This window comes from Bos taurus, chromosome 6 (genome assembly GCF_002263795.3).
Source record: "Bos taurus isolate L1 Dominette 01449 registration number 42190680 breed Hereford chromosome 6, ARS-UCD2.0, whole genome shotgun sequence".
NCBI classification, from domain to species: Eukaryota; Metazoa; Chordata; class Mammalia; order Artiodactyla; family Bovidae; genus Bos; species Bos taurus.
This window is the reverse complement of record NC_037333.1, coordinates 23,602,274-23,626,073: the sequence shown is the minus strand read 5'-3', so window position 1 is coordinate 23,626,073 and position 23,800 is coordinate 23,602,274. Positions and strand designations below refer to the sequence as shown.

At 39.1% G+C, this 23,800-nt stretch overlaps 1 protein-coding gene across 2 annotated transcripts in view; it reads right to left on the bottom strand.

Annotated features, from left to right (window-relative positions):
* The window catches only part of PPP3CA (protein phosphatase 3 catalytic subunit alpha), a 325,559-nt gene that overhangs the window by 144,214 nt on the left and 157,545 nt on the right, over window positions 1-23,800 (bottom strand). For both annotated transcript variants that reach the window (XM_005207693.5, NM_174787.2), the window contains 1 exon segment: window positions 8,089-8,289. In XM_005207693.5, the coding sequence (XP_005207750.1) occupies window positions 8,089-8,289 (201 nt within the window).

Here is a 23,800-nt window from a genome sequence, read left to right as displayed (position 1 = left end):
CCACGCTATATGGTTACTCCCAAGTTTAACATTTCATGAACCCATAAAATTAATTTCTAACCCCAAATAAAATAGGAATAGATGCTATTGAACTGCCTGGGTTTTAATACTAGTTCTAGGACTTTCTAGATCAATAACCTTAGATACCATACTCAAGTTCACTGAGATCCAGTTTCCTCACTGTGAAACTGAGCTGATCACAGCACTTCCTTCATAGGATTGTGTGAAAACTCAGAGTTAAAAAGTACAGTGTTTATAATAGTGAGTGGAAAAAACAAGAACCTAACAAATGTCAGCCTCGTAGTAAAAATAACTCATTAACTTCCTACCCCAATGGAATATATAAAAAACAATTACTACCTATCATCACCATAGCTTCAGGTACATAAAAAAAGCATTCTCACTAAAATGAAAAAAGACAATTTCACTCTGGACCAGAGAAAACTTTGTTACAGCCCAGTACAAGTCTGTGGCCAGTATGTGGGAATGTCCAGTAAGAGCCTGTAAACATTACTGGATCACAAGAAAATAAAATCATTGGAATCTAAAATTAATAGGGATACTTCAACGAGAAAATGGAATGTGAGATAAGCTGGAAACACGAATATAATCTGCATTTCCTGTAGACACGGGGAGTATGTCTAGTTTTCTTTCAAGGTATCCAAAATGCTCTTTCCTTCCCTGGAAGTCTTTCAGTGTTGTTTGAAACATTACTTCTCACAGACTCACAGAATTAAGAAAACAAACTTATGGTTACCAAAGGTGAAGGGAGGGGAAGAGGGACAGTTAGAGTCTGGTATTGACATGTACACACTGTTACAAAAAAAAAAAAAATGGATAACCAACAAGGACCTATTGTATAGCACAGGGATTTCTGCTCAGTATTATGTAACAACCTAAATGGGAAAAGACATTGAAAAAGAATAGATGCATGTATAAGTGTCACTGAATCACTTCGCTGTACACCTGAAAGAAACACAACAATGCTAATCAAATATACCCCATATAAAATTAAGTCAAAAAAATTTTTAAATATTTTTTAAAAACTCACTACTTCTCTTAAAGTCACAGTAGTATTGATAATAATATATTTCAACCTTCTCCAAAACCATCAGAGTATTATCATTGCAAGTGATCACTGTCAGATTTTAAGCGCAATAGCTTAGGGATTTTTATCTTCCTATGGAAACAACTACAGGCACTGCCTTAACAAACAGTACTTAGGTTACTATTTGTGAAACACACTGACTCATGGCAAACTGAAAACGAACAGGGTGCACTGTGTCTTAAAGAAAAGTATCTCTACATGTAATCATGCTGCAATTGTAGTAACTATCAAATGCTTCTTCTGGATGGTGCTATATGTCTACTGATGTTAACAGATTATTACTGACTTGTACACTGCACCCAAATGCTGAATTCCTAAGGCTCAACTATTCTTAATACTCTGGTGGCTCAGATGGTAAATAATACTATATTCATTACCACACAATTCACTTACAGATGCTTTTGATTCCAGTTTTCCTTCATTTTCGTTTAAAAGCAGACCCGGCAGTAACTTTCTACAGTCAGCTCTCAAAGAGCGTGTAAAGATAAGCACTACAAAGTTTTTCACTGGGAAAAACTATATAAATGCTGTGCCCCAACCATACTAACACTATTGTTTGGTCCTGACCCTTACGTTATTCTAATTTTTAATTTGAAATATAATAAATTATAATTGAGTCAAAATAATGTATTCCTCCTATTTCTTGAGAACCTTGAACAGCAAGCTTAGAATTAATGTTTTCTGCAGTAATGAGCAAGGACAAATTCCAGTCAAATGAACTGAAATGCTTCATTTTTTTCAGAGGTAGAATAGTGTATAGAATAGAGTGTAATAGCTTGGCATGAGTCACGTTGATAGATGCTTGTGCATAACAAGGTCTTCAGCTTACTAGCTATGAGACTTCAAGTCAATACTTAAATCAGTGGTTCCCACAGAGGGGTCCCAGATCAAGGAGGTCATCATGATCTGGGAACCTGTCAGATATTCAAATTATCAGGCCCTAATCCAGAACTGGCTTCCCGAGGCTCAGTGGTACAGAATCTGCCTGCAATGCAAGAGATGCAGGTTCAATCCCTAGGTGGGGAAGATCCCCTGGAGGAGGGAATGGCAACCCACTCCAGTTTCTTGCCTGGGAAATCCCATGGAGAGAGGAGCCTGGAGGCTTAGAGCTCATGGGGGTCTCAAAAGTATGACACAACTTAGTGACTAAACAACAACTCCAGATACTAAATCAGAAAGTCTGGAGGTAAGACTCAGCAATCTGTGTTCCATAAAGCCTTCCAGGAGATTCTGATCCACGTTCAAGTTTAAGAAACTCAGATGTAAACTGAGACTCCCTTCTCTCATTTGTAAGATGGGTTTCCTAAGACCAACCTTGCAAAACAAGGGAGGAAAACAAACCAGGGAAAAGGACACGCTCATGCAGTGACCGTTTATCCTTTTAACATCATCTTTAAAAAAAAATTTTTTTTAAGTCAAGGGCCCAAATTAAGGGGAATACAAACATCAAAAAACTGAGGTGCTGCTGCCGCAGGCTGAGCCTGAAATGTGCTGACCTGCCAGCAGTGGGCCGGGTACCAAAATAGGCCTCTGGCTGCAGGGCAGGCCCTAAAGATTTGGCCACTGAAATCACAAGTGGGCAAAATGCCCCAGAAGTAATATTTTATCCTCATATAAACTAAGGCCATGTTGCGTTGATAGTGACAAATGATAGTATAAAGAGAATAAACACTGATCTTTTAGTTCTCAAAAGACACTGGATTCCTACCCCCTACTTCACTCTCCCCAGAGGAAAGGCACGGGGAATTCTCCTAATTGACGTCAGCTGCTGTAAGGGAAGGAATGCCATGACCTTAAACTTGGCCACTGGTTCATTCTCACATCCAGGAACAAAGCCAGAGGGTTCTCCTGGCAACTGCCTGACATGCTAAATGGCAGGCACAGCCACCGAGGGAATCCTTTGCTGCCCTAGGGACAAATCCCCCCCTGCAGGAAACAGACAGACCAGAGAGATTAGCAGTTTGCCCAGCTGATGCTGGCCGGTCCCCTCGGCCCAGAGAGCAGAAAATGAGTTCTAAATCATTTTCTTTCAAAGACCCAAGCTCCTGGTCTGTGTCTGCTTTATAAATGAGGGAAATGTTCTCTGCTAAGTCAAAGAGAAAAACAGGAAAATATGAGAACTTGAAGGCGAGATGTAATAAATTGGATTCCTGCGTAAATCATCGTACCATATTCAAGAAGTCTTTAATGGATACTGATTAGGTAAAAATTAATCAAACATTTTAAGATCAATGTGAACTATCATTTTTGAAAGGCCCTGTAGTCAAAATCAGATCCAATTCTCCTAGCCTGCCAAAATCATTGCTGGGACACCCAGATCAAGGATGAAAGGTTCTTGATCAACAACTCTCCCAAGAGCTCCTCCCCACTCGCTCTACTCATCTCATTCAGGATTCTAGCCACAGTCTTGATTGTGTAACCCCCCTACTCCAAGACCCTCTCCACTCCCCAGTGCCTGAAGAACAGTAACCAGATGTTTGAGTGCTGCTCACAAGAGATTAATATCTGACCCTGACCATCCAATTTCAGCTTCACCCCCTACCCTTTCCCCTCACACCCTTCTGAGACCTTGTCTACCGACAGCAAACCTCCACGATCATGCCTTCCCACTTTACGAAAAATATCAGTGTCTTTAACATGCTGTTTGTTGTGTCTGCTCAGAACAAACATTTTAAGATCAATGTGAACTATCATTTTTGAAAGGCCCCGTAGTCAAAATCAGATCCAATTCTCCTAGCCTGCCAAAACTGCTTCAGTTTTCTTATATTCTGACCACTGGGAGAGCAGAAACCAGGCCTTACTCACCTGTATATAACACATACAACCTGTACCAGGTAAATGTTTGGTAAATTGAATTCCCAAATGGGTTGTATCTTAGTTTGGCTACTATTACAAAATATGTTTGACTGGGTGGCTGAAACAACAAACACTGATTTCTCACAGTTCTGGAGGCTAGACAGTCCAAGATCAAGGTGCTAGCATATTCAGTGCTTGGTAAGGGCTCTATTGCTGGTTTGCAGATGGCCACCTTTCTACTGCACCCCCACATAGAAGAAAGAGAGAAGGCTCTCATCTCATGCACGTCTCATCAGGGCACTAACACCCTCATACGGGTCCACCCCCAGAACTCATCTAAGCACAATTACTTCCCAAAGATGCCACCTTCAAAAACATCACAAAGAGGATTAGGGCTTCAACATATGACTATTGTGGGGACACAAACATTCAGCTCATAACAAATTGCCACACAGATATTTAGCCACATTTTTTAATGATCCATTTGTATGTCTGCAAGGGAACACAGAAAACTTCAACTCAATTTAAAAAAAAAGAAAGATTCAAAAAGAAGGAAAATACTTTCCTTCACAAAATTGCCTCCAATATAGAAACACATACTTCAAATTAAATCTCTGAAACAGCCATCATTCCAATCAAGCAAGTGAGTTTAGAGGAAAGAGCAAAATGTGACTCATACCTGCCTTGTTTTGATTGGGGACCCATAACTAATCCTCATCTCTACTCCCATGGCAATGGTTCCTGGCTTATCTAAATCTATGCTTCAGGAGGGTAAGGTACACAGAGCTTTATCTCCTTCCCCAGGGGACACATGGGAGGAGCCAGGTTGGGACTAGGCAGTTTCCTGGTCTTTCTCCAAAATCAAAAGTACAGAATTTTAAAGGAAAAAAATCCTAAATGAACATAAACTTTTTACCACTTTAAAAACAATTGAAGTGGAGGGAATATGGGAAGTTGGACAGCTTTGTAAATTTAAACATGAAAAAAATGCTAAAGGAATGAAATAGAGTCCAGATTTCAAATTAACAGGACACTAATATCTGGATTTTTCTTTAAGTGGGAGCAAACCATGCATGGATGTTAGCACAACTCTTCTTTAAACATCTAAGAGTGAAATGTTTTTTATTAATAAAATGAGAAAAGAATAGGGAAAGCTGGGGAGTGGATTTTGTGCATAATTATAAAATATTTGCCATTTGTTTAGTTTTGTGATGTTACGTACCTGCTCCAGTTCAAGTTGAATTCCAAAAAAGAAAGTTACTGGTCAGTTCCTACCCACACCACTCACCTTACATTTTAGGAATCTGACATGCGTGAGAGACTATTTCTAATACCACTTGAAAACCACCACATGATCAGGCTTCAGACTTTTCCTCCCTACATTAGAAGTCCTTGCTTCTCTGCTAAGTCCTTGATTCTTTCCCTTTAATCTTTTTTCACAGATTCTTATTTATAAACTCTAATCTTTTCTTTTTTCTCCCTCTCCTCTTCTACTTCTTCCTCTTCTACTTTCTCCTCTGAATTGTTTCTTAAGGTCTCCATTTTACTTAAGTGTGGAACTCTGAACTATATAAAGAATTCACTACCCTGAAGATTTGGAAGGATAAACTATGCCTTTTACTGCATAACCCAGTGTCAGTAAAGTATAACTTTATTGATTCAGTTATTCAAATAATAAACATTCTAAAAATAAAAATTTAGCTGCATGTTCAGCTGTCCAGATGAAATAAAATCTCAGAATAAAATCATGTATCACAAAATGTTACAAATAAATTCTAAGAAGTATCTTGAAATACAAAGGCACAGTAATTTTCTCCAATCAGTATACCCTGATTTTACTTTGCAGTCCTGTGTTTCAGCTTGCAAGCTCATGGGTGGGAATGCAAAGCTATGAATTTAGCTTTCTGGTAAACTATATGCAAATGAAGTTTTTTTTCCCCCCCTTTTAATGGAAATATTAAAATAAATCACCCCTACTACTTTTATTCCATATCTTTATAGAAAAGGGGGAAAGATATCACTGCAATGGAATCTTCTACCTTAGAATCATGCCTTCATCAAGAAATAAAACACTTCTCTAGTGAAAGGGTTTTTCCTGCTTGGGTTATATTTCACTAGTGATACATATTTTGTGATGTCTCCATAGCTACTTCTGTCACTATTTAAAAGACTTTGTATTTTTTCTCCCCCAGGGAAAGTTATACATCATCGAGTCCTGATTTCTAAAGTCTCTTCATATTTATGTTCTGAAATTTGCCAAAGTGACAGCTGCTATCTCTCTAGAAAGAATGACGCCCAACCTCTACTGAGCATGAGGGCAGTTAGTCAACAGACCCCAGAAAGGTTCAGGGATAAAACATCACGAATTTAACTTTTACAGAATGCTATGTGTTCTCTTAAGACAGAGCCTCATCAAATAGATGAGCTGAGTGCATCCAAGAAAATACATCCCCTTAAATGCTTATTTCACATGTTTTCTTTTAGTTATAATTACCACCTTCATTAACACCTACTGGCTCATAAGTGAGTCTAACATGAATTCTTCATTGAGGTCTAACATGAAGGTCTAACATGACCTTCATTGGAGGTCACACATTATCACGTGAAATGGAGAAAAAAATCATGATATTATAACATATACTATTTATCATATTATATCATAATAAAATATTAAGCCATTCATTCTTACAAAAACCAAATAATCCAAATGATACAGAGATCATTTAAAGCTACTATTTTGCCATCTATTTATTGATGGAATATACAGTTTTTTAAGGTAGTTTTTTTTGCTGATGGATTCCATGCTACTATTTAGATGTTAAAATTTTCTCATATTTTATTATCTAAGAAAGTAAAGCATATTCATATTTGTTTTGTTCTTGTATGTCCACAGTGTCTGTAAGTCAAAGATAATAAGGCATGACTGCATTTTAACACATGGAAAATGGGGATCATTGTCATGCACACAAGGTAAGTATATAGCTTGGTTTATTCACCACTGATCCAACACTGACTGCTACCTGGCCCCAAACACATTCATTATTATTTTGAATTACAAATAAGAGAAATATTATGGCTAACCCAAAACAAAATGTATATGTCAATTTCTTTGGAATAGGAACATTCAGAGGTATTATGATCAAAGAAGGTAGTCTGATATTCAAGAGCGCTTATCTTGCTCCAAGCAGTCACCTTCAAAAATATATTTCAAGGCCAGTAATATTAAAAATATATGAAGGTTTTGAAGAAAGAAGCAATCAGTTGTATATATATTTCAAAAATCTTTTTTATTTATAAAAGGATAAACTCCTATGTTTAAATTTTTCCCTTTGCCAGAATAATAGTTAAGGAGAAAATACATGCTTTTGAGCTTCTCTAAAAACAAATACCTGAAAATTTAGCAAACTTCACAAAGTATAGCTGAAAAGTCTCCACTAACTGACCCTCTATACCATACTAAACTTTTTGACAAGATTTAATTATTATGGTCTAAGAGAAGTTCCACTTATGCAAAGTATGAATCTGCTCTTAAGGAGTGAAAGAACAAAAACCATTAAAAAAACAGACATATTTTCTAGGCACAGAATGCTATAGGAAGGAGAGAAATCTGGTCCTCTTCCTCAAGTTCAGTGGTTCTCAAACTTTAATGTGCATCAGGGGCACCTACATGACTTGATGAAACAGGTTGTTAGGTTTCACCCTAAAAATCTAGAGCAGTATGGTTCTGGGGTGGGGGCTGAGATGGTATGTTTAATAAGTTTCCAGGTGATGACGACAGTGATGCTAGTCTAAGACGAACTACTGCTCTAACTTAGCACGTAACCACTGTGGAAATATCCCTATGCTTTGTCTGATCTTTCCCAATGAATACCTTGGATTCTTCATGACAGTTAGTGTTCTACTAACAAAATATCACTTAGTTAAGGTTTTACTTCAGAACACCTCCATCACCTCTAAGCTGTACACTAGTCTATAGAGCATCACATCATATGGCTATTTAATACATGAAAATAAAAACATTTTACATATGTATAAAATCTTTAGTTCCTAATGTACAGATTTGGCGGTAAACGAGCAAGATGATGAAGGTCTTTGAAGACTCAGTGGTATCTAAGACTTTTGATTTGAAGTTATAAACTGCAAGTGTGGGTTCCAAGTGGACAGCCTTCATCCTCAGGCCTTACCTGTGACTGGAGCATCAATATCCAGCAAGTTTTTTTCCTGTCGAAGAATTGAAGCCCCCTCTGTTATTATTCTCAATGCGACAGTCTCTTCGAGCCTGCCCTCCTTCATGAGATGTGCCTTTAAGATATCCACACGAGGTTTCCCATCATTATCAAACACTTCTTTTGCCGTAAGCCGGTGACTTGGAGGAAATGGGACAGCTGAAAGAGAAGAAATAAAAGGATCATATTAATTGAAACTCAACAACAGAAGATGTAATAATAGCTACCAAATATCTATCCCTATCACTCACCACCTATTGGAGCATTTTTAAAGTTCATATCAAAATATGATCCAGGGCTATCAAGAACTAAAGACTGCCTTCCTCAATTCAAGATGTAATGTGACTGCTGAAAGGAAATGTGTAGTTCTTATTCATCCAGTACCTAGCTCATCCATCTAAAAGCTACTGATTGAGTGAATAACAAAAACAAGAGTTACTTGTTTGTTAGGCAAAACAGCAGAAGAAAAGCAAAAGAAAAGACTTACTATCCAAGCATCCATTCAATTTTGACTCAGGTAAAGATGTTTCTCCACTAAAAAGCAGGCTCCTCCACTGGGATAGCGGAATGAGAAACAGCCTGCCAGACCAGATTTCCAACCAGTGGGAGTCACATCCCTGAGTAAACGGACTGACTCACTGTTTAAGGAGACAGCAAGAATCTGAGACTGAAAATGCAGAAACACACCGAATACCAAACAGAAAACCAGGACTTGTATGTGCATGTATGAAAGGAAACTCTTGAACAGCAGGACAGTACCACATGGAAAAGAGACACTGGCATTTAGGAACAGAGGTTGAACCCAGGTCTTCTGCATTGTAGGCAGATTCTTTACCATCTGAGCCTCCAGAGAAGCCCCCAGAAAGTGTTAGAGGCATAGTCCTCCAGGCTTCTCTGTCCATAGAATTCTCCAGGCAAGAATACTGGAGTGGGTTGCCATTCCCTTCTCCAGGCATCAAACCTGTGTCTTCCAGATTCTTTACCATCTGAGCCACCAGAGAAGCCACATGATGTAATGTCAGATCCCACTTATTCTCAGATTTAGAGCCAAACATACTCTCTTCCAACCATGCACCTGACTTTTTAACAGTAAGACAGTCTCTTGCAGCTACTGTCATTCTTCACATCTCTGAATACATTCATTCACTCATTTAGCCAGAGGATAGTCACTAAATTCCTACAATGTGCCAGGACATCCAAAGGTATGGATCAGAGATCGTATTATAAAGGTTAATAAATGGCGAATAAGTCCTTCAGTGGGGGAAACTCATTATTTCTTTATTTTACACAAGGATTCCTTTACAGGATAACTCAGACCTATCAGAAATATCTGGAAGAAGCACCAACACTGTTTCATATTAACTTTCACCTGCCATGTGCATTATGCCATATGCATAAGAACTCCATATGAAGCTCCTCTCTTAACGTATGGATTAAATGTAGGCCACTTACCTCTTAAGAGTGTTTCTCAAAGAAGCAAGATTTATAGTAGACCTATGCCAAGACATTGTGTGCAATCTAACAGCACAGATTTGTTATCCAGGAGAAATTACAACTACTTAAGAGAGAAGGAAAATCAGGAAATGAACATGTACTAATGGATGCAAGCTTGGTTTTCCTAACAATCCAAGCATATCTATTGAACTGTGCTACCAAGATGAAGTGGCAGCGGCATGTGTAGGGCTTTCATGGTCAGATGAATGCGGGTGCAAACCTTGGCACAGAGCCCTCACCAGCTACGCGACCCTGGAAAGCTAAATAACCTCCTTTGTCTTCAGTTAAGGCATACCGACTCAGTGGACATGAATTTGAGCAAACTCCGGGAGTTAGTGAAGGACAGGGAAGCCTGGTGTGCTGCAGTCCATGGGGTCACAAAAAGTTGGACACAACCTAGCAACTGAACAGCAACAACGACCTCACCTGTAAACTGGGGATTATATCTATCTGAGGACTTTTATAATAACTAAAGTAAATAGTAACAGTAGTAGCTAACATTTATAGAGTGTTTTATTTTATGCCAGGCATTGTTTGGTTAATAAAGTCAGACACAACAATAAAGCTGTAAGATGAGTAAGCCATAAGTACAAGTGTTTATATATAAACTTATTTGGTCCCAATAACATTACTCTGGGGGAGAAACTTGAGACAAAAATCTTAAGCACCTTGCCCAAGATAATCACCTAGTGATTTATATGTAGACCCACTGAGCATAAACTCTGGCAGTCTGATGCCGGAATACTTGTGTGAACAGCTTCACCACACTGCTTCCCAGAACGTACTTAAGACAGTGCTTCATAATTAAAAAGTGATGAGTAAACCACTTTCTAGAATAGAAATTCCAATGAATCCTGAGAGATATTTCTTATACAGACTACTTTTATTTTCAAAAATTATTTGGAATAGCTTATAGTAGAACAGGTATATAATACAAAAGCAAAAGGTGAAATAAAAGACAAAATGCACACAGAAAAGGAATCACAAGTCTAGTATACTATTTGGCTGTGCTGTGAACAATGTCTATATAGTTATGTGTGCTGTGCTTAGTCGCTCAGTTGTGTCCGACTCTTTGCAACCCCATGGACTGTAGCCCTCCAGGCTACTCTGTCCATGCGGATTCCCCAGGCAAGAATAGTGGAGTGGTTTGCCATGCCCTCCTCCAGGGGATCTTCTAGTTACAGTGCTGTAAAAACCAATATTTATAACCTTCTTAAATACACCCATTACTAAAATGTCTGTATTATTTTGGTAAGTGTGGTAAGTCCTGTTGGGTACAGAGTACAAACTATAATCCAAAGAGCAGAGGGCTTTCCCACTATATCTCTTAAGTTGTATGATTTTTTTCTCCAGTGTTTTGTTTTATACAGGTTTTGAATTTCTTTAATTTTTATTGTGTGTACTGAATACTGCATATTTACTATTCTAATTGCTTGCTCTAATTTACCACAAATAAAAGACCTGTTAATCACATACCATAACATCAAAGTATAGTATAAAATAAAGAAAAACAAAGTTCAAGAATTAAATGAAGAGGCGAAAAAAGAAAAAAATGAAGTCATTAGACTTCTGGCACTAGGGGAGTATTTTGTTCATTTTCTTTGCCCTCCCTTCTTTTCTTGCCTAACAAAATGTGCAAACATTTCAGTGGCCACATTTCTTTACCTGGGTCTTTATATTAGGTTTGAAATTAGAAAACACCTTACCTGGTAGCTACTCAAAATTCCCCAGAGGTATCATAGGGGTAGAAATAAGGAAACTTCAAAAGGACACTTGAGGTAAGACCATGAGTTGACTTTTTTCCCCCTTAGAGAGTTTCTAAGGTATGAACTGGATGACTGTCAAGGTTTAAGTGACTCTGCAAAACTGTCAGGCAAGAAACACAGGAACATAGGAGGGAAGGAGGCTGATTTATTGTTAGGCACTGGGTCTCTGTCACACACACTGTGCTATGTGTTCAGCTGCTCGGTCGTGTCTGACTCTTTGCAGCCCTGTGGACTGTAGGCCCCCAGGTCCTCTGTTGATGGCATTCTCCAGGCAAGAATACTGGAGTGATTTGCCATTTCCTACTCCAGGGGTCTTCCCGACCCAGGGATCCAACCCATGTCTCTTGCGTCTCCTGCACTGCAGGCAGATTCTTCACCATTGGCACCACCACGCACTAGTGGCCTTATTAAAGGGGTCAAAGGTTAAAAAGAGCCGAAGCATTTAAGAAGGTGAGAGGCAAAAGGAGAGCACCCCAGGTAGGGTGTGACCTTCATGAATTAGACTTTCTCCAAGTCACTAGGTTCTCTCAAGGCCAAGATCACTGCAATAACAGATGCTCCCACCTTTCACTGCATCTCTTACCTGCCAGTAACTGCTATTCCTAAGGTAACTGGCGAAGGTAAAGCCACCTGCATTGAGATACTGGAAATGGTTCCAAATACACAGCAGTGAGAAAAAAGAGGGAAAAGGCCAATCAAAGGTCTCTATTTCCAACCAAATGATACAGACACTGATAGGATGGGCTCCTTAACTAGTTAAACAGATGGCAATGCCTGCAGGGAACCAAGATGCGGTCAGCCAGAGAGAAGTTCTCTAGGACAAAACTAAGAGTGGGCTAATATTTGTGTATTTGTGTACCTTTTGGCTTCATAAAGAAAATATCAGCCATACAAAGGTCACATTTATTTGCTTTATCTTCTTACCCAGCATCCTACAAACAGACCTGTGCCAAATACTGAACAAAAACTTTGTGGACTAAACAGTCCACTGTGTTTAGAAAACATTTCTTCCATTAACTCACTGTATTTTCTTTGGGCTCCAAAATCACTGCAGACAGTGACTGCAGCCATGAAATTAAAAGACACTTGCTCCTTGGAAGGAAAGCTATGACAAACCTAGACAGCATATTAAAAAGCAGAGACATTACTTTGCTGACAAAGGTCTTTATAGTCAAAGCTACGGTGTTTCCAGTAGTCATGTATAGATGTGAGAGATGGACCATAAAGAAGGCTGAATGCCAAAGAATTGATGCTTTTGAAGGGTCGTGCTGAAGAAAATTCTTGAGAGTCCCATGGACAGCAAGGAGACCAAACCAGTGAATCCTAAAGGAAATCAACCTTGAATATTCATTGGAAGGACTGATGCTGAAGTTGAAGCTCCAATACTTTGGCCATCTGATGTGGAGAGCCTACTCATTGGAAAATACTCCGATGCTGGGAAAGACCAAGGGATGGAGGAGAAGGGGATGACATAGAATAAGATGGTTGGATGGCATCATTCAACCATGACTCAATGGACATGAGTTTGAGCAAGATCTGGGAGATGGTGAAGGACAGGGAAGCCTTTGCAGTCCATGGGGTTGCAAGGAATCAGACATGACTTAGAGACTGAACAACAACACTTGATACAACAAAATGGGATTACCCCTTCCCTCCTTTCCTTTGAGTATGACCACAAGCTGCTTTCACTGATAGATGAGCAGGCCAAGGTTGGAAGAATTAAGTTTGTGCATGCTAATAAAAATTCTGAAATAACTGTTGATGTTTGGGCTGACTCCAAAACAATTTTCTCAAAATTGCCTGTTAAGAATATGGTGTCACCAAAGACTTCTTAGAAGCATCCTAAAAATAACGAGAAACCTTCTCAGCTTTCCCTATTTCATAATTCCCATTAGCTGTCTTTTTTGTTATTGTTGTCAAATAAAAGCAACATAGCTAAAATATGGGACATGTAAGTCCTTGACTGATTCCTGCCACAAATTACGACATGCTGGACTAGGATTGTGTTCCCATGTCACCGACTGTGGAAATCTGTCAAAGACTCATTTCCAACGGATAGGACATGATATTGCCTCTTTCCTATTAGCTGGTCCCATCAGAGTGCTCATCTATCTGATAGAGTATGTGTGTCCGTGTGTGCTCTCGGTTGTGCTCAACTCTTTGCAACCCCATGGACTGTAGCCTGCCAGGATCCTCTGTCAAAGGCAAGAACACGGGAGTGGGTTGCCACTTCCCAGCCCAGGTATCACACCTGCGTCTCCTGCATTGGCAGGCAGATTCTTTACCACTAGTGCCACCAGGGAAGCCTTGCTATCTGATAGGGAGCCAAAGTCACATGCATCAATAATGGCATCTATATAACAATTATTGAAGGTCTTGTCGATTAGGCATTCACCAGTAGAGAAACTCATCACAAGTCCAAAAAGCCTGTAGCCAGAGTATTCCTAGCCCTGGGTTCTGGCTGACTATGTGGACCACACCTCAGAGTCACGGTCCCCTGAGAGTTGGGCTAGAGGTCAGTTTTATACAACTACGCAGTTGCCTCAGTAGCCACAGGTGATCCATATCACTCTGTGGTAGACCCAGGTACCTGACTTTCTGTTTCTCAACTCTGAGCCACTGTGACCACTGCTGAAGGAATTCCTACAATTTGACAAGAAATATTCATGAGTCACTGTCATGGTGACACCTCCCGTCACTGGAAGGAAAAGGAGGATACCTGCTGCCTGACCTCTTCCTGGACTAGTCTTACAAATGCTGACAAGAGAGAACCACAGGCATAAGAAAACACTGAACCAAGTGATTTTTCAAATCTTGGTTTGGCTTTAAAGTTTTTGTTTGTTTCCTCAAACAAAATGACGCCCAGAAATGTAAGGATATCCAAAAGAAACAAGAGCCTAAAGCAGACAGTTTGTTTCCCTTCTTCCCTATGATGGCTGTTAAAGTGTACTCATAAAATTGTGGGGCTCTCTGGAGTAAAATTAGAAAACTCCCAATTTAGACCAACTGCTGAGCCCCCACAGTAAACATGAAGGACATGAAGCCCAACAGAGAGGAACAGTGAACTGTCCAAGGTCACAGGATTAGTCAGTGGCAAAACCAACACCACATTTAGGTCTCCTGGTCTATCTTCCAGCACTTTAGCTCCAGGTCTGTTCTGACCAGTATAGAATTGACTGGCCACATGATGGCCAAACGCTTGGAGAGCAGTCAGTTCAAACCAAGCAGTGCTATGAAGCTACAAGACACCCTGAATTTGGAACACTTGATACAAGGGGGAAAAGACTGTCGAATATCTCTTTCAACATTCCTATTCTGATTACATGTTTTAATAAGAAGATCTATTGGGCTACATAATAGGTCCCATTAAAATTATTTCAAACTCTTCCTCTTCTTAATTTCACTACTGCTGCTGCTGTTGCTGCTGCTGTTAAGTTGCTTCAGTCGTGTCCGACTCTGCGACCCCGTGAACAGCAGCCCACCAGGTTCCTCTGTCCCTGGGATTCTCCAGGCAAGAATGCTGGAGTGGGCTGCCATTTCCTCCTCCAGTTTCACTACCAGAATATTTATATTGCATAAATGGTTTATATTCCATTATTATTGAACAGTGATGCAGCCTTCTGAACAAGTAAATGAGAACAGGGTGAGTGATGGAAAGTATATTCTTCACTGTTTCTCCTCTTTCCACTTCAGTTTCTGCAAAACTTCAAACGATCTCAAAAATGACTGCATGTTGGAATTGGTTTTAAAAATAAATGATGCCAGGCTCAGCCTCTAGAGCTTCTGATTTAACTTGTCTCGGGTAGGGTCAGGACAGTGGCAGGTTTTTAACAGAAGCCCAGGAATATTAATGTGCACTCCAGACCTATCTATATCCTAAGTAAAGACAAACAAAACGCCAGGCAGTTTAATTCCCCCACCTAAACATATGCTCCACGATGTCAATCAGCAGCAGCAGATACAATGTCTCTCTGCAAGTGTAGACCTCTATTTCATCTCTCTCTGTAATAAGAATGTGTCCAGGAGCAACTCTGTCCCATATTTCACATGGCTACTGTCTGCACAAGGCCTGTCTGAGACACTTACGTCAGCACATGCTAAGAGAACAGCTTAAGGAGATCACACGTCACACGTAACTTAAAACACACTCTCGCCTGGCCTCCACAGATGGGTACTCCATTTATTCCCTCCTGGACACTGGTATATGTCACAAACTATTATTCTAATCTAACCATATCAATCAAGCAATCGATTGGCCATTAAGTCTTTAAGCACCTACTATGCATGGTATTGGGCTTCACAGGTGACACTAGTGGTAAAGAACCTACCTGCCAATGCAGGAGACACGGGTTCGATCCCTGGGTTGGGAAGATCCCCTGGAGGAGGAAATGGCAACCCACTCCAGTATTCTTACCTGGAAAACCCCATGGACAGAGGAGCCTGGCAGGCTACAGTCCACAGGGTCCCAAAGAATCAGACACAACTGAAGCAACCTAGCACGCGCAGGTACTGTATTCCACGCTATGCAGTGACAAGGGTCGGGGAGAAGTGAGCGAAGGAAAACAAACACAAACAGGGCCAGACTCTAAAGAGCTTGCTATGAAGTATAATCATTAGCTTTTGCTTCAGATAGATGGCCAAGTGTTAAACCACAAAACCTAAGAGCAAAATTTAAAGAAAATGAGAGATGATATAAGCAGTAAGGAAAAAAAAAGTCTTTATGTGCCTTAAATTTATGCTTGGGTTCCTAGAAACCTTATCTATAGTCATACATTTCTTTTCTCTAAAGTACTGAATAAATATCTAATTCTTTAGATGACTCTGTCTTGAAAGTAAGTAATAAAAACACAGAATATGCTAATTGTAAGATACAGTATTCCAGCTGCAATATACAAAAGTAGCTCCATCATCAGTAATTTAATACATGGAGTCTGATCCTATTTCTGAACAGAGTGACTGAAGTGAAAGTCACTCAGTCATGTCTGACTCTTTGAGACCCCATGGACTATATAGTCCATGGAATTCTCCAGGCCAGAATACTGGAGCGGGTAGCCTTTCCCTTCTCCAAGGGATCTTCTCAACCCAGGGATCGAACCCAAGTCTCCTGCATTGCAGCCAGATTCTTCACCAGCTGAGCCAAAAGGGAAGCCCAAACAAAGTGATGGGGAAATATTAGTGATTTTTTACTAAATTTTCTTTGGGTTCTAACACTGAGCAATTAGGTTTGCTCTACATTCTTCTAGGTTTAAAAATATTCTATCAGTACGGGGATACATATTTATTATCCATGCACAAAATGTCTATATGCAAAGAACATGTTGTGTGGGAAAGAGAGCTTAAAAATTAACCACAGCTGGCCTTTAAGAAAAACTGTAGAAAGGTATTTACTAGGTTCCTACTTGTGCTACTCCTGTGGATATTCATCACTTGTTTGTTTGAAAGCCTATGGCTTTCATTATAGATATGGTGATGGTGGTTGTTTAGTCGCTAAATTGCGTCTGACTCTTTGAGACCCAGTGGACTGCAGTCCGTCAGGCTCCTCCGTCTATATGGGATTTCCCAGGCAAGACTACTGGAGCTGGTTGCCATTTCTTTCTCCAGGGGATCTTTCAGATCCAGGGATCAAACTCGCTTCTCCTGTTTGGCAGGAAGATTCTTCACCAATGAGCCACCAGGGAAGCCCATTATAGGTATCAACGGTTGTCAAATTGAAACATGCTTGCCCATCTCAAGTACGGTTGACTATTAATCTTGTAAAGAGAGACATGCAGCCCCACTTAAGCCAAAAAATTCTTCACTTAGGTTTATAAATAAAACTTCAATTTATTAACTTATTGTTGGTTTTTTTTCCTTGTTTATCCTTAGCAGATACCTCTTCACCTATCCTCTCTGAATACTACCACACAGATCCTGAGCTTTAAAATGTATTCAGTGCACAGGTACTGATCATTTCACTAGCAAACTGAACACCTCACTTGGTTCTCTTGAATGTTTACATGCATATAATGTACAACACAATGGTATTTTATGTAACGTCCCCAAAATGTCAATAAAAGGGCACTCTGGTACTGGAGATATTTATTAAAACAAGCAATTTATTTCTCTGACTTACAAAACATATTATTATACACAGTGAACCTAAATCTGAAATGTACTAAATGCCAATTCTTCAATAAAGATCAGATATGAATTAATGCAAATAATTATTTTCCAACAACAAGGGATCAGTAATTAATGAAAATGTGCACCTTAATGATCAGAAGCTCTTTTAACTGTCTGAATTCCAAAATAATTTTCCTTTAAAAATACCCATTAATATATAGCCACTCCCTATCCTTTCCACATAGAGCTTTTCTTATTTTCTGGCCACTACACATTCTTGAATAGGAGGACTCAAAGACATGGTCCACAGCTCGCTCCACATGAGGTCCTGGGCTGTTCTGTCACAAAACTCCTTTGAAGTTGTGATATTTTGTTTAGCTCATTTAATTACTAGAAAAATTGCAAGTGGCTTACATAATAAATTATGCAATAATGATTCAACATGAAAGATTACTTAACAGTCTTATTTTAACTTTCAAAATATCTCAGCATTATGTTAAAACTAAAATGAAATATGATTTTTTAGTTAAAATTTAAAAGTTCTGTGTACAAGTTCTGTGATTAACCTGTGGGTAAGGCCAATAATAAATTATATTTATACATGTACAAGATAAAAACAAAATCATATTTAGTGGTACTGATACATGATATTGAATATTTAAACTCAGAATTTAAATTAAATATTAGATGCTTTAGATATTTAAATTATATATTTTTAAATGTCTTAATATATAATTAAAGATGCATTGTTTTAAAAGGGTCTACTCTGTAGTGATCTTTTTTTGTTTGATTAATTTTGTTTGATCTTGATTTTAAATAAAGACAGCCATATCATTTACACCAGTAGGTACCCCAGCTATACTGAATTTCAGAACTAGATGAAATGGCTACAGCAATATTTTCACCAAAGGGTATTTATAGTAATCTCTGGACTAGTAAATTTACAGCAATGCATTAAATTCCATTCATTTGGATCCACTTACATAGAGGGCTTTTTACTTATTTTTTGCCTTGAACATTTTCTTTTTCTCTGGAGATATATGTCACAGGAGGAGATAAAAATCAAGAAACAAACAAGACACTTTAAGACAAGATGAATTTATCTCCCAACTGAGCATATCCCTATGAACACAATAATTATCCCTTAGGAATGAAAAGTATCCAGGGATTCTAAAACTTTATTTAACCCCAGACATACTTTATCATTCAGAAATTCTCAACTCCATGGCCTAAGACATGAAATATAAGGAAGGATTTAACTTGAACTGGAGTTGAATTACTTGATTAGAAATTTGTTAATAAATGTAAACTTTGGAAATCTGTGCATTTAAAATAGCAAACCTGAAAAACATAATGTGTGCCTCTTAATCTTCAATCCTAAACTTGTAAGTTAATACAAAAAAAAAAAAAAAATCAATCTATGTCCACACACAATTCTTTCAAGTTCATTACTCAGCTGTAGATGCGCACACATTTTCTATGCCCATGTGCCCACCCATGGTCCCCATCCCGGGTAGTTATAAGTGTCTACAGACATCAGAATACTTTCTTTTTGTAATGAATAGACTCTCTCTTCTTTGAAAGATCTTGATGAAATGGCAAATCTATGGCCTAATGATATCAAATGATGTAAATCCTAAGTGGCAATTTAAGGATGTTACCATGTTACCACTTTTGCATAACTGTTTAAAAAATAATGAATTTGGCATGTAGCCTTCTATCTGTGTGCCACAGTGAAGCAAAGATTGAAATACTTTACACCTCAGAGTCACCCTCCAGAGAGCCAAGGGCAGAAGCTAAATTCCCAGGTTTGCCCTTAACTGCCCAGCTTTCTCGCTCTGCGCCCCTTACTCCCCATGGGCTCAGTCGTGAACCATCGGGTCCCCTGGGCCGCCCAGTGTTCTAGTAATGCTTACACCAGTTGCTTCACTCTGAGGACCAGACCAGCTCTCATCCACGTTCTCTGGTCTGCCTTTTCTAAGAACCACCCACTCACATGAATAATACAGAAGCATACAGGAGGTCCCAATGCTCTGTACCTCAAATATGTACTCCCCACATCATGATCTTCACACATCTATTTAAAACCTGGAATGCTCTAGTGAATACCACCCACAATTGTACCCTCTCAAACTTCATTTTCATGTATTTCATTTATCCTTAAAATGTATTTGTCAGTTTTTATTTTAAATCAAAATTCATTTCTTAATCTATCCGATGGAGAATAGATTTCATAATAAAGCTGCAACAGACTGCATTCCCTTCCTCAACAAAGAAGTACTCTTAAGAAAGATTTTCCTCTCTTAAGCAGCACATATTTGGTGCATAAAGAAAATTCTCAAATAACTAAAGAAATAGATTGCTGGGATTATAAAGCAAATTGCAAAATTACAGGTAACACTAATTTCAACCTTTAATGAATCAATCATCACTATTCAAAAAAAAAATCAGAATAATTAAGTAGAAAGATAATGATCAAGGCCCACTGAAAGTGTAAGTCCAGTGCCCTGGCATTTGATAGATATTCAATCAATATGTTTTTGAATGAATTCAAAAATGACCTCTTTTCTCCTTATTCACTCAGAATTTGGATAAAATTTCTGTGGCACTAGAAGCACAGATAGTCCCCAAGTTATAGCAGTTCAGCATACGATTTTTAATTTTTCAACTTTACCACGACACCAAAGATATGCATTTGGTAGAAATTGTACTTCTAATTTTGAATTTTGATCTTTCCCCAGGTAGTGATATGCAGTATAATACTCTCTTTGACCCATGCTCCCAATCAGCCAAGCATTAATGATACTCTAACAATCACTCTGTTTTCTCTTTCAGTACAGTATTCAATAAATTATGTGAGATATTCAATGTTTTATTATGAAAACAGGCTTTATGTTAGATGATTTTGCCCAGTGTAGGCTAAAGTAAGTGTTCTGACCATGTTTAAGGTAGGCTAGACTAGGCTAGCGGAGAAGGCAATGGCACCCCACTCCAGTACTCTTGCCTGGAAAATCCCATGGATTGAGGAGCCTGGAAGGCTGCAGTCCACGGGGTCGCTGAGGGTCAGACACGACTGAGCGACTTCACTTTCATTTTTTCACTTTCATGCACTGGAGAAGGAAATGGCAACCCACTCCAGTGTTCTTGCCTGGAGAATCCCAGGGACGGGGGAGCCTGGTGGGCTGTCTATGGGGTCGCACAGAGTCAGACACGACTGAAGTGATTTAGCGGTAGCAGTAGCAGACTAGGCTAGGAGAAGGAAATGGCAACCCAATCTAGCATTCTTGCCTGGAGAATCCTGTGGACAGAGGAGCCTGGTAGGCTGCTGTCCATAGGGTCGCACAGAGTCAGACACGACTGAAGCAACTTAGCATGCATGCATGCATTGGAGAAGGAAATGGCAACCCACTCCAGTGTTCTTGCCTGGAGAATCCCAAAGACAGAGGAGCCTGGTGGGCTGCCGTCTATGGGGTTGCACAGAGTTGGACACGACTGAAGTGACTTAGCAACAGCAGCAGCAGCAGCAGACTAGGCTATGACATTTGGTAGATTAGATGTATGTACGAAATATTCAACTTACCGTATTTTTGACTTAGTATTGATTTATTGGATTTATTAAATAAATGATGGATTTATTCTATCATAAGTCGAAGAAGATCTGTAGTTTAAGAAGAAGAAATAGAAAAAAATGGCTTTGTTTAGACCTAAAAGTATGTACATAATTATAAGAAGGATTGCTGCTGCTGCTAAGTCACCTCAGTCATGTCCGACTCTGTGTGACCCCATAGACGGCAGCCCACCAGGCTGCCCCGTCCCTGGGATTCTCCAGGCGAGAACACTTTATCAATGGCCAAAATAACTCAAACTGAAAACTTTATAAAATGTGTCTTTAAAAGTCATTACAAGATTTCTTGTCATTACAAGAAAATGACCAAGAATGTCAGATGGTGGGGTGAGCGTTAGAGGACAATTCCCAAGATGAAACACACAGACACCGTCAAAAGGGAGCAACAAAGAAAACTGGAAAGGAAAAGGGAAACAATCACTACAAAAAGTTTGAAGTACTCAATTTTTTAAAGTCATTTCACTTTGAAACTTCACTTTTTTGGCCACGGCACCCAGCTCACAGGATTCCTCAATGAGGGCCTGAACCCCCACCTTCAGCAGTGGCAGTGAAAGTGCAGAGTCCTGACCACTGGCCTGCCAGGGAGGTCCCCAGGACTGAATGTTTTAATACCACACGTGAGGATCATATACCAAATCTGTTGCTATCTGTGATGGAAAATTGACCCAATAAAAATAAAGACAGTATCATACTGGTACAATAGTCCTTTGGTGTTTTCAAGCTCATAAAGCACTATCCTCTGGAATTGCAGGAAGCCGTTCAAACATTTCCTTTAAAAAGAACATTTTCTAGTTTATAAGAATGCTATTAAGATTATATATATATATTTACTGAAGTATGTGTCAGTAAAAAAGACTGTTTTCATTGTTAAACTTGAGATATCTGAGACTTAATAGGCTAACACTTCCCCAGCATCTCTAAGTGTCAGAAGTAGTTTAGGATTTCTATTCCTCTCTTTTTAGTATCTGTTTGACAAGCTATCACTACCAGTCAGAATGAATTCAAATCTTACTTGTAGACACAAATGAAAAATTTATAGTGAAATGCAGCTGTCAAGAATAGCTAAAAACTAGGTTATCTAACTATTCTAAGCACATATACAATGACAAACAGGGCAACACAATTCTCATGATATATGACTTTGGGTCATGGTTCCCTAAAACATCTCAAAAGCTTCAGTTTCATAAATTTTTCACTATCCAAGTTAAGGATACTCATTTGACCATGATGGTGAATCACTTAAGTAGCACCGTTAGTGCTTTTCTTAAAGTCACATGTGCAGAATTCACAACTGGAAGACTTATTTAGAAGCATAGTATTTTTTATTTTATTACCACATCATTTAACATCATGGCTTGCCTTATATCCCTACTCAAGAAATAATCATGATTAAAAGTATAACAACTCACAGGTTAATACAAGCGTAAAATAAAGGATACAACCAGTGAAAAGTAATCATACACATACATACACATCAAATGGTACACCAGTGTATGTTACTCTAACAACTGAGTTGTGTGTGTATTTTTAAAATCCCATGAAACATGATAACACTCCACTTTTCATTGCTCTGGTTCCCATCATCTTCACCAACCACAGTGCAATTACACACTCAGAAGTTGAGTAATCAAAAGTTGAGCTAGGCTGAGAACACCATAACATCTGTGCCCATTACTCCATAGGAAGGGAATGGAGGCATTCTCAGAATACTAAATAGAAAAGGATGGTGCCGGGCATGACTAAGCACTCGTGCGCAGAGTTCTAAGTTTCACAACAGCTCTAGAGGATAGCAGGACACATCCATGGTATTTATAATGATGTACATTCCACACTTCATAAATATCTTATTCTACATTACCAGACAATAAACTATTACGAAGAGAAAAGGTGTAATACAATTTTGATACACTTGCATTAAACAGAATTTTAAATAATTTAAGTGTTTAAAAGAGCTATATCTCAGTTCAGTTCAGTTCAGTTGCTCAGTCGCGTTCGACTCTTTGCAACCCCATGGGCTGCAGTACACCAGGCTTCCGTGTCCATCACCAACTCCCGGAGTCCATCCAAGCTCATGTCCATCAGAGTCAGGGATGCCATCCAACAATCTCATCCTCTGTCGTTCCCTTCTCCTCTTGCCTTCAATCTTTCCCAGCATCAGGGTCTTTTCCATGTCTCAGTTACGCGATAATTTCACTTTCAGTATAATATCTCCTTCCTTAATCAAAGCACATGCGTGAAGATTTACCCCTGTCACTAAGTCTTGCACAGCTTTGTGACCCCAGGGACTGTAGCCCACCAGGCTCCTCTGTACATGCACAGGATCTTCCAGGCAGTAATGCTGGAATGGGTTGCCATTTCCTTCTCCAGGGGATCTTCCTAACCCAGTGATCGAACCCCTGTCTCCTGTGTCTCTGGCATTGTAGGCAGATTCTTTACCCACTGAGCCATCAGGGAAGTCCCATATGCAGGGATATATGTATTGTCAATTATTTTTAGGAATATAAAAGGTCCTCATTCCCCAAAATCTGCATTTAGTCATTCATAAGGAAAGTCAAAATAGTCTTTGATTTGCTAATACTCTATAGAATAGACATACTTTTAAAATGATATATAGAGTACACACAAGTACTGAATAAAGAAAGTGTCATAAAGATTTTATCCATTACATAAATGCAAACTGACT